The following is a 12,632-nucleotide window of genomic DNA, read 5'->3' as shown; positions in this document are numbered from 1 at the left end:
CAACCTCTCATAATTACAAAAAAATGAACAAAATGAAAAATTATGATTGGTTGAATGCGGTTTGCACGGTTTGTACAAATTGAGTGGTTTGCATTTGATCGCTCCCCTATATATATATATATATATATTTGAGCGGGATTTAGGCTCTAGGGATTCATGGGAATTAAATAAATTCTTTTACTCAGGAATCTTTGTTTATAAGGTCAAAGTTGGGTAAACGATCCCCTAAATATTTGTATCTTTTGTTAGGGACTGTGTATAGGGAATGATTTATAGATCGGATTAAACTCAAGAATCATGTCAAAAAGCACTTTGATCCGAATGCAATAATTCGACCCTTGTTTGCGTTGGGTTCAAGAATTTCGTATTGGGATCATTCTTGGTTTTTCTCTCATATCCAAAGATTGTGAAAAACGAGATATATATATATATATATATATATATATATATATATACACACCTAGATTCTCGTTTTACATATTCAAATGAGAGATCGATGATTCTTAGCGGTTAAAAGGTTATAACTGTTAATGGATAAGATCAAAAGATAGTTACAATCGAATCTTAAGTACTGGAAAATACATCTTCAACGATGGCTTTTCAACAACAGTTGAGGCTCTTCAGCGATAGGCAGAATAATACCTTCAGCGATGGCTTACCAATGGTTGAAAAACACACAAAACGTAGGAAATTCTAGGGGCGCAGTCCTGTTGACCCCCGTTTTATGACTATCCAAGATGATAGGGGCAACATTTGTAAGTGTGCAGTCCGCACCTCCTAACTAACTTACGTATATTTGCCTTATCACCTTAATCGATCTCAAATAAATCACAATTACACCAAAATGTATGTTTGATGACGCTGAAATCACCAACATCTTCCAAAACTCTGGAATATTTGTTTCATTTCAGCGAACGAATCACTGCCATCCTTGGGTTGCTTTACAAGTTTTGATTGTGTGGGTTTACAGAAACGGTTAGTTCTTAATAAGCTAAACATGCATGCCATTTTATTGTAAGGATACATACGTAATTGTACCAGAAATGGTTGAGATGTTGAACGATTTTCGAAACTAGAGTGTCTGAATTGGCAATTGCGGGATGGCCTAATATTCAACCTTTTTCAGCTAATTTTGGTGCAATAAGTAGGTGTTAAGTTGTTAGTCCAGATATTTTTTTTAACATGCTTTCGTAAACCGTAAAAGAATTATTTTATATGATGATAGACATCATTAAAATGTAATGTACGAGATAGAAAGAAATCATAGAAAACGATTAATTGATAAAACATGAATATTTAATCAATCAGCAAAATATTGAAGCAGATTAAAATCAGCCGTATGCAATTAAGTCCTCTTTATAGATAAGAAGCTGAACTAAAAAAGCTAATTTATGTATGATTATCACCTACTTATCAATGTATCTCTCTTCTCCATGTCTTACATTTTCTATATAAATTTGTATCAAGACGTATACATTCTCAAAAACTTTTTCTTAACTTTTTCGGTCCTCTTTAAAACGCTTTCTTAGCTTCTTCATCTTCAATCCTCTACAACCTGCAATAGCAATGGTTCATTCCCACCTCACTTCCTTTCTTCTCATACTAGTTTCAATCACTTTGGCATCAATCGATGATCGGATAATATGTGTTGAGGCACGTAATCTTTCGGCGATGCCTGAGGTTCCAAAGCCTAAACTTCCTGAGCTTCCAAAGCCCACACTTCCTGATATTCCAAAGCCCACAGTTCCTGAGATTCCAAAGCCCACTGTCCCTGAAATCCCAAAACCAACAATTTCGAAGATTCTAAAGCACATAGTCCCTAAGATCCCTAAACCCGCAGTTCCTGAGATTCTGAAGCCCATGGTCCCTGAGATTCCGAAGCCCGCATTTCCTGAAATTGCCAAACCCACACATCCTGAGATTCCAAAATCCACACTTCCTGAGATTCCCAAACCCACATTTCATGAGATTCCAAAGCCTACAGTCCCTGAGATCCCAAAACCATAGATTCCAAAGCCCCGGGTCCCTGAGCTGCCAACATTGCCCAAACCAGAAGTACCAAAGGTGCCAGAAATACATGACCTGCCTAAGCCCACATTGCCAACCATTCTCGAGTTTTCAGAGGACTTCCATCCTTAGAGAATTCTTTTTGTAAGAACATGTGATTTGTTTGCTTTACTACAAATCATCACCATTCCTTGAAGATTAATTGATTATTTATGTGTTTAATTTGCATTGTTGTGTAATACTGGAGACCGGTTTATGTACCTCATACCTTACTAATATATGCCACACATGGGTTATTGAATCAGTGTTATTTCATGTGTTGATGGAGGGAGCAAAAAACAAGTACTGGTCCATGATAACGAGAAATCCAATCACAACAGGGTTTTTTCGCCTTCAAAAAATAAAGATAAATCTCGATCGTCATAAATGTAACAAAATCAAGAGCGAATGAATAAAATGGCAATTCAATGATGGTTAGCGAGTATCACCTATATAACCAACTATCATCCAATATGATTCATTACAAACCAAGATGACAAAAATACGACTTATTACTACCCTATACAATGCATTATTACTCATTACAACCATCATAAAGATGACCAAATAAGACCCAATACAATCCATTCCATTACCACCCAATATAACCTACTACCATCAAACATAATCAAATTAACAATTTAAAAGTTCTCGTTTTTTGTATTATTTTTGCTAATTCTATTTTTAAATATAACTTAATTTAGGTTTAATAATGAAATATCTCATTTTCCACCGACCTACCATTGTTGCAAATATATACCCAATTTTTCTGATTTCATTCTCATCTTCTACATTCGAATTTAAAAAGGGTAATGAATGAGGGGGAAGAGGGCGGTGTTAGGGATACAGATGGATAGGAGATAGTTTTGATTTGAACGGGTTCAAGGATATGGATGAGGTTGATAGGACACCTTCAATCTCTAAGTGTCCCTCAACTTAACAATGTTAGTTAGCAACCATTATGAAGAACTCATTGGTCTTTCAACAAACTTTATGGACCAAAAATGCAATCTGCTCTAATATATAATATAATTCATCTTTTTTTTTAATGTTTTACGAAAAAAAAAAATTATATATCCAGAATCAAATATTTTAAATAAAACACATATTAAATAAAAATATTTATATTCTTCATAAAAAATATTATCTTTAAAAATCTAAAGTTAAGAAAAACAAAAGAAATCGAGATAAATTCACATATATTTTGAGTTGCGAACTGAAATATGCGAGCAAAAATATTGAAAATTAAGTTCGGTTAACATGAGATTATTAATATATAGTCAAACAACAAACAACTACAATACAACAAAATACAGATTATAAATTAAGATTAGAAAAATACTAATTATTCAAACAACTAAGAAAAAACTATCACTACAACAAAATTAAGTTTATATGACGCCAAAAAATTAAGCGTCCTAAAAACCCATTTTTTATGCGACGTTTGTTTTTATAGAAAACTTTTTTAATAGTCTCATATAAAATTGTTAATGTGACGCTTTGTATTATTAGTATTTTAAAATCTTGTTAGGACGTCTAAAAGAGTCATATAACCTACTGCAATGCATTTAGATAGTACGCTTTATTTTTGGTCTTATAGAGCGGTCTATTAGGACGCTTAATTTTTTTGGCGTCATATAAACCTAATTTTGTTGTAGTGATAGTTTTTTCTTAGTTGTTTGAATAATTAGTGTTTTTCTAATCTTAACTTATTAATTTATATTTTGTTGTTATTGTAATTATTTGTAGTTTGACTATTTATTATTAATCTCAGTTAACCGAACTTAATTTCAATATTTTTGTCTGCAGATTTCAATTCTTAACTCAAAAGACGTGGATTTATTTTGATTTCTTTTGTTTTTCTAGATTTAAGATTTTTTAAAGCTAATATTTTTTGTGAACTTTATATTTTTTAAACAAGTATAAAGATTTTTATTTAATATTTACTTTATTTAATATATTTTATTTGTGAATTGATATATAAAATATTTTTTTAATTCAAAATTCAAAAAAAAAACATGAATTACATTGTATATTAGAGATTACATTTTTGTTCTTTAAAGTTTTCTTAAAGACCAATTACTAATGGTTGTTAACTAACATTGTTAAGTGTAAGGACTATGTGTATTATGAAAATAAAAAATTATATATGTGGCATACTTTTTTTTATTAACCTGAATATCCAACCCGCTATGTGAACCGACTAATACCAGGCGACCACCTGCTTTGTAGATAGCTCGGAGTCACCGCATTTGAACATCCGTGCCCACAAGGGGATTTTTATTCCTCCTTGGATTTGAACCTGTGACCTCATGGTACTTTTGATCTTTGAAGTCAAGCTCAAACTAATCAGGCGCCACCCTTATGGTTGGCATACTTTTTTGTTTCCGCCACGTTCAATGAAAAAGGGTTTGCCTCGCCAGCGAAAGGTGTTGTTTTGGGTATTGAGTTATCCATGCTTTCGGTGTTTTGGCCATGGAGTGTTGGCCATGAATTGTCGTTTTAAATATCGAGTCTTGTCCATATTGATATTATTGGTGTTTCACTATGTTACTGTATTTGAATATCATGGTGTATCCACGTTTTGAGTGAGTATTGGATTTTGATTTCATATTTAAATGGGTGTTCTGATTTACAAGCTTTCATCATGAACATGGTGTGTTTTGGAAAAATCATGGTTTAAATAGCACTCTTTCAGTTTTACCATTTTATATGAAAGATGAAAACTGTTCAGGAGTTAAGCCTAACACCACTTCTTACCGCTATGTACGTCAAGCAACAGGAGTTAAGCCTAACACTTTGTACCCCATGACTTTCTTGACTCCCGACTCTTTAGACTTGCATAGTGCTCTCACTTCATAATAATTAATGCAATAAGTTTGTGCTTCAGAAACAAAGTTCCATTTATAGTACACAGAAAGGATGATGTATAAATTTCACTATGATCCTATCATGGAACTGGACAAACAGAAAGAAAGGAGATCTAAACAACAACAAAAAAACACCCCACAAATTGTATCCAACGATACAGAACAAACAACAGTCTTATGATATGGGCACGTTTTTATCGAGTTAATAATATCGACAGAAGAATAAGAACAGCATAACATCATTGCCAGAATTCACGGTTCTTGATGGCGTACCCACCGGTTGCCTGCTTTGTACTGCTCTTCTGGTAATCAAGAGTCCACTTCTCGTATGTACAATCTACGAAATTATAGTAGCCACCATGGAGAGAAAGCAGACCGTTTGCCACTCGTTCTTCTACCCATGGGTATGTTAGCAAGTTCAATAGTGAATGGTTTATTGATTCCTGAAAAGTTTGATGAAATAAACTCAAAAATATCATAAAACAAATGGATTTTGCCATAACTGGTTAAGGCATGAGAGAACAAGCATAAGGGTATATGTATGTGTTAAATGCAACTTTTTTGACAGAGAAACAGACCACCTAAAATTATTACTCCCACCAAATGCAACAAAAAGCTGCAATTTCACTTCTCATGTCACAGGCTAAACATCCATACGGAGTTCCTTTATGATAGTCCTTCCGTTCCAAAATAAATGTTCACAATGAGAAAGGGGCACAATTTTAGAAATGTGTAATTATTGCACTTTTTAATTGACCAAATGACAATTTTACCCTTTAACGATAAAAGGGCTAATGAATTTATTTATCTCATAATTAAGGTAAAATTGAGAAGTGGACACTTATTTTGGGACAAACTAAAATAGAGGGAGTGTTTATCTCCATCATTTTCTAAGTGTAGCATTCAATATAAAGTTTGATGTGCTTGTTAAATTATTTTCCAAACTTTGTGCTACTTATGAAGATTAAAATGTTAGTTTGTCCGGCCTCAAGAGTCAACTTTTTGTTTGACTATCAGAAAAGCTGGAGGAGTAGTCTGTTTTAGAGTGAATACATATTAGTTTCATTTTCTGAAACTGTTATTATTTACCACCTTCGACTTAGATAAATACACGCAATTTTGTGTTCCAATTGTAGCAGCTTAAATTAGGCTAGCCACTTTTGAAGAGGTAAAATTCCCAAATAGCGGATGAAAGACGCGTTAAGTTGGTAAAAGAACATAACCATTCGCACCTTTTCACAGTGTTTGCACTGCTGGTCGAAGCTGAGGTTAGAAGTGGTGGCTTTTGTGCTTGATTTTGCTGCCTTCCCTAACATGACCCAATTCTTGATAAAGCTACTGAAAAAGCAAGCAGAGTTATATTAGACTACGTGTCCAATAAGCATGGAAATCATACAGTAACACAAAAAACTGAAGTCACAGAACAAGAAAAATATTATGTTAGCCAAACCTTGACTTTTCTTCGTCCTCCATGCCCATGAGGGCACGAATGCCTCCACAACAGCTATGGCCAGTAATCAGTATATTTTCAACCTGCAATTAATTTTATAATCAAATTCTGTTTATTCACCATGAACTGAAGACATGGTCTGAGAGATCCAGCAACACTCTTTAATTTATCCAAGTTCAAAAGATGCATAAATGAGCATCAAGTTGAGTCAGGACGATTCCTCATAAATAATAAATTAATCACTCAATTGATGAAGAGAAATCAAAACAAGACTGCATATAAAGGTTTCAACTCCTCGAAATAGGTTGCCCAGTGCGAAAACTGCAATGTAGGTACATCACTTGAAAGTCGAAACATCATGAAAAAGGTCTGGTCTTGAATTGGATCATTTTTTGTACATATTAAGCAACATAGTTGTTTTGTAGCTTCGTTATAAGGTTGGCATACTTCTCTTTAAAATTGAAAGCTTCATATCACTTCATAAGATAAGAACAGTTTGATGTCAAAAGTTTTTACCTCTTCTTTAGCAAGATGGGATATATCTAACTTCTAGAAGAGCAAAATAAACTTCATTTTAAGGAAATATAGGTTCCAGCTGAATTTACAAATTAGAAGATAATTACAGCATATTTCAATGTTATTATCAGAAAAGTATTCTTACTTCGAGAGTATTCACTGAAAATTCAAGCGCAGCATTGGTTTCACATGGTCCATTCTGCACATGAAATCAGAAAGAACATAAAGACGTGTACCCGTGAAGGAAACAACTCTCAAAATCAAAAATTCAAAGGCAATTAAGTTCCTTACTTTTATGCCTATTTTTAATCATAAAAAACAGAACAAGGGATTCATACTCATCCCAAAATATTATCAGAAGAAAGACAAAAGAAAACCAGTGAAATTAAAAAAATAAATGAAAGACCAAACAGAATACCTCAAATGGTGGAACAAGATTGGCTATATTACGGACCACAAAGGCTTCACCAGGTTGAAATCCTAGAATATAGGAGGGGCAAACTCTAGAATCTGCACAAGAAATCACCAGGAACTGTTCTTACAATTGTCAGTCAGCAAACAAGATACCATTTTGGCAAAGAATAACAGGTCTGGATAGTTAAGACAGAATGATAATAACTAATAGATAAACACCTTTGGGGCTTGTGCTTGAGCAAGTTCTTGATAGCACTCCAAGTTTTCCCTGTCCAAGAATAATGTCTTAAATTAATGGATGCTAGTAGACTCCATATTCAGAATTTCGGCTAAAGATAATGGCACTTACAAGTATTTCTGTCTTTTAAAACTCAGGAACCTCTGTTTCATCTCAGTGAATGAATCACTGCCATCCTTGGGTTTCTTTACAAGTTTTGGTGTCTTTTCTGTAGTTTCTTGAACCAGACCTACCCCCTCCCTTGAGGCCTTCAATCTCAAAGCAAGATTGCTCCTGTAAATGTGTGAGGCAGATAGTTGAAGAAAAATAGAATAGATTTCTTAGTAAATTGAAGCATCAACTACCACATGCAGATACAATAAACCAAAATAAGGACATGCTTATCTCTTGGGCTCAATCCCGAAGGTTGCATTGGTGTCTGTAATCTTAAAATTATGTCTTTCCTATAAATCATCAAACAATCAAATCAGATACTTGTGACATATGAACCAAGTGGTTATGGAAATTTTATCCAATTAAGCTCTTGCACCAAGAAAGAGATCTCTAGAGTCTGGACTAAGTTAAGAAACAATAACATTTCAAGTTTAGCCTAATGGGGAAAGATGACAATCAAGCCAGATTTAAGGACCAGTTCTTGCTCTGACTTACTCAGATGAAGATCCAAAAGAAAGAATTAATTGTTTCTGCAAGTCTACATGAGCTTATAAAGAGTCAAGTTCCCTAAGCCTTGATTAGAGGCTCACCTTCGAACTCCGCTTGATTAAATCAGCCCATTTATAGATCTTGAAAAGATCTTTTTTAAGCTCAAGTAAATACTTTGGATATATTGATCAAATCCACTGTGAAAAAAGAAAGGCCCAGTCTGTACCAGATTCAAATTACAACCATAGTTGGCTTCAGACAAAAACTAGAAAGCACGTTTGACTTTTGCCACCTCTAAGCATCCGTACCATATTGGGGTGGATCTACTCCTCATACATAAGCAATTTTGTTTTTTACCATTGATCAATTTCTTTTATCAGTACATGCAACATCGAACACCTATACTGCTACAAATAAGATAGAGTAAATATCTATCTCAAATATAAACACAAACTTAAACTTGAAAGCAGTTAGGGTACTGTTCACTTCAATTCAGAAAGAATCAAGAACAAGAACCAAATAGGAATCTTATCTTGTTTAATAAGAAAACTTTGCAAGTAATGATGAATACTTGAAACACACAGTGAATTATAGAAAACAAAGTTGTAATAGAATGAAACATTTAAATTTATTGTGCACTGAAAACTTTGTACAAGACATACTTGGAAGAATTCAGAAATCCCAACCGTATCTGCTCAATTCCCGAAAACTTCAACTCAGAACCGGAGATCTGCCCCAGAATAAAACAAAAAGACAACAATCAATAATAAAGTCCACAGAGTCATATCATCAAACACCTTCTCTGCATACCGCATACACATTTACTTCACACACACACAAAGAGAGAGAAAGAGAAGGAGAGATTACAGTTGATGTTGAAGCAGATGATCTTGTAAACTCTGATTCGTAGACAGGGGAAGAAGATCCAAGAATTGACTGCGCCATTTTCAAAGAAAATTAAAGGGGTTTTCTTGATGGGTTTCCTGGGTCTAAAGAATGATGTCTCTTTTTCATCAAATTAGCTAGATAGAGGCGATGCATGAGAATATATAGGAAGGCTACCAACTGGGTATTGGTGGCCAGATCAAGAACAATTGTTTCATTCCAAGAAAGGCGGAGAAATCTATGCTTGCCGAAAATAGGAAAAGCTGTCTGCCCATGACAACTCATCACTCCAGTTAAACCTTCTCTCTACGTAGTTGCACTAATTACCAAATTCCAAGTTGTTGCAATCCCCCCATTGTTTCATTCAATTAAACATTCATAATTCATCTTAAAAATGCCATTAATAAGATCACTTTATATTTTTTATATGATTTTTTAATTAAAACTTATAATTTAAAATATTATTTTACATGTATTTTTGTTTTTTTATTAACCTGATATATAACCCGCTATGCGAGCCGACTAATCCCAGGACGACCACCTATTTTGTAGATAGCTTGAAGTCACTGCATTTGAATCTCAGTGACCACAATGGGATTTTTATTCCTTTTTGGATTTGAACCTGAGACCTCCTAGTATTTTTGACCTTTAGAGTCAAGCTCAAACAAATCAAACACCACCCTTATGTTCAGTTATAACTTTAACTTTTTGCTAATTTCAGTAATTTTCCCAAACAGAGCCTAATTCACAAGATTTCCATAATACAAAACTGTTCTCAAACATATTTATAAAGAAAACGGCAATCAACAATATCATATTGACGAAATTTTTATCAACTTATTTTTAGAAAGGTTGTTAAAAGCATATTTTTCCTTTTGAAAAAAGAAAAAAGATTCTATATTTTTAAAAGAATATAGTAATATTCTAAATTATCTTAAAACCCAATATCGTCAGAAGACGGATTTGAACCCTTTCGCTAGCTTCAGTCGTTAAGTCAGCTCTTAAATGACTTTTCACATGTGGTACCTACAAGACGGTTTCGTATAGTGTTGATTGAAATTACCGATAAATAACCACAAGGGTGGTGGCTAATTAGTTTGAGTTTGACTCCAAAGGTCAAAAGTATCAGGAGGTCCCAAGTTCAAATCCAATGAGAAATAAAAATCATCTTGTGGCCACGGAGGTTTAAATACGGTGACTCCGAACATTAGTCGACTCGCATAGTAGGTTGGATATCCAGGTTTATATTACCCAAAACATTAAAAAAGTTAATATACTTACAATAGTTGTAGGACGTAGATATTGTTTATATACAGCAGGTGCCCACCGTAAGCCAACCCTCATCTGGATTCAAGAGTACAACTTCCAAAGCACGATGTACAACTACACTTGTCTTTCTATTAAGCTCTCCTGAAACCTTGGGTAGCATAACATCCTTTTTTTCTCAATCCCTTTGGTCTTTATATGCTTTTTGAAAACACCCTCTTTGGTCTCCACTCCATTATTTCTTTCAAGGTAATTTACATGTTTAGTCCCTCAACTATTTCTAATTTACAGTTATGCTCGGTATATAGTCGTTTTTTATAATTTAGTCCCTAAAACAACCTCATTTGATGAATGTATATTAAATTTGTCATGTTCAAAGCACATGTATTTTGTAAGGGCATTTTGGTCAAATCATTTTCTTTTGTCTATGTTGACCCAGAGATGAAAAAAAAAATCTTAAGACCCATTTTAGTAGATGAATTGATTAAGTCAAAATTTTGAAAAGATGAATAAGCAGATTAATATAAAAAAAGAGGCTATAAATATTCTGAAAGAGGCTATACTGACTGAAAAAACTGCTAGTGTTCCATGCATCAACCTGTATTCGGTTGAACTACTTGTACTTGAAGATGGTTTAAAGGAAAGTTGTAATTTTTAGATTTCTGACGAGATTTTGGATTTTGTTGTTGCATATGCACTATCCAGATTCCATTATTGCATTGCTTTTAGTGACAACTGATAGTTAAGGATTACTGCTATTTGAAATGAATGTGGAAGCAATTTGAAAGGCATTCGTGGTCCCATACGTTGAACAAAATGGGTCAAATATGTTGTTTCCTTGATCATCAAATAAGCTTGATATGATCGATATTTGTTATACATGTGTACATAATGTCACTGGCCCCTCAAACGTAACAACGTTAGTTTCAAGAACCAAATATTTCAACGATACATATATAAAGTCGATGGCTATAATTACAAATAAGAAATAGTATGAAATTTGTAAGTTTACTTTTTATTTTTATATATTTTCCATTTTGTTATCATTTTAATAAAATAAAAATAAAAAATTTGTATAACTATTGGTGAAATTTATGTGTTTTCAGTATTGTTTATAAATAATTATTTTCAGCTAAGTCGGAGAACAGGTCGTCTGTACATTATAAGGTCCCTTTACGCGTATTATCACATGTGATAAAGGTGTTCTTACGTTCTCATAAAATGAAGGTGTTCTCGTTTGAACCATTCTCTCTCTCTCTCTCTCTCTCTCTCTCTATATATATATATATATATGTGTGTGTGTGTGTGTGTGTGTATGTGTGTATTATATAGACTTGGGATCATATGAGACCAAAGGTTTTTCGTGAGACCCGTAAGACTAATTCTCAATCATTGGATTAGATCTACAATCTGAACATTCATAATCACAAAATTGTCACGAGACTTCTCAATAATCACAAAATTGTCACCGTACAACTTTAGACCATTAGATCATTAGTTTATAAAGTTGATCAATGAACATAAATTGGTCTTACGGGTCTCACGAAAAACCTTTGATCTCACGTAAACCTAACCCTATATATATATATATATATATATATATATATATATATATATGATTGTATGAGAAAAAGGGATTTGCACCTTTGATCACTTTTAATTTCTTGCTTATCTACTAATTACATTTCTCACTGGAATTAATTCAGTGCATCTTATCTCGGTAGATCTCATCCTAATATACATTCATCGGTGAAAATCTATTCTTACGTTTCTCATCTTAACTCTCATTTTTATCGAAACTCAATCCTCGATATATATATATATATATATATATATATATATATATAAAATTTAGTGGTAGAAGATAAATAGTAGATGATGAAGTAAAGAAGGATAAGGATGAGGACTTGGATGGTGAGTATTCCACCTCAAAAACCGATTGCATTTACACCTCACCTTTCGCTCAATAATGTCTCATTTTCTTTCTTTCTTTCTTTACAACTTAGACACGTATGTTCCAAGTTTTGTGGGATCAGTTTCATCATTTTTTTTATAAAATAGCTAATGTAACGCTTTTATATTAAAGTGTTCTAAAAAAATTATTAAGACGTTTAAAAGCGTCATGTAAACTTATTATAACGTCTTTAAATATGACTCTTCATTTTTTGGTCATATAATTTGAGTCTCATAAAACAGTCTATTAAGACACTTTGAAATCGATGGCGTTTTATAAACCCGATTTTGTTGTAGCGAATGTTAATTTTTCTTATTTTCTACTCATTTTACACGATATATAGGTTTTCAA

General features: G+C 33.2%; 2 protein-coding genes across 2 annotated transcripts; one reads left to right on the top strand and one right to left on the bottom strand.

Annotated features, from left to right (window-relative positions):
* The first annotated feature begins 1,566 nt into the window (after positions 1–1,566).
* Positions 1,567–2,007, top strand: LOC112500560 (protein PELPK1-like). Its single transcript, XM_025104063.1, has one exon. It carries the CDS (start codon positions 1,567–1,569, stop codon positions 2,005–2,007), a length of 441 nt encoding a protein of 146 aa, XP_024959831.1.
* A 2,898-nt stretch (positions 2,008–4,905) lies between these two features.
* On the bottom strand, positions 4,906–10,514 carry LOC112500809 (beta carbonic anhydrase 5, chloroplastic-like). Its single transcript, XM_025104393.1, has 10 exons — positions 10,343–10,514; positions 9,044–9,112; positions 8,839–8,906; positions 7,646–7,807; positions 7,516–7,564; positions 7,301–7,414; positions 7,028–7,081; positions 6,367–6,449; positions 6,149–6,254; positions 4,906–5,359 (listed from the first exon to the last, which is right to left on the bottom strand). Exons 1-10 carry the CDS (start codon positions 10,403–10,405, stop codon positions 5,156–5,158), a joined length of 972 nt encoding a protein of 323 aa, XP_024960161.1. The 5' UTR covers positions 10,406–10,514; the 3' UTR covers positions 4,906–5,155.
* Between the last annotated feature and the right edge of the window lie 2,118 nt (positions 10,515–12,632).

Source organism: Cynara cardunculus (genome assembly GCF_001531365.2).
Source record: "Cynara cardunculus var. scolymus isolate 2C chromosome LG 17, CcrdV1, whole genome shotgun sequence".
Lineage (NCBI taxonomy): Eukaryota > Viridiplantae > Streptophyta > Magnoliopsida > Asterales > Asteraceae > Cynara > Cynara cardunculus.
This window is presented reverse-complemented; position numbering and strand designations above follow the sequence as displayed.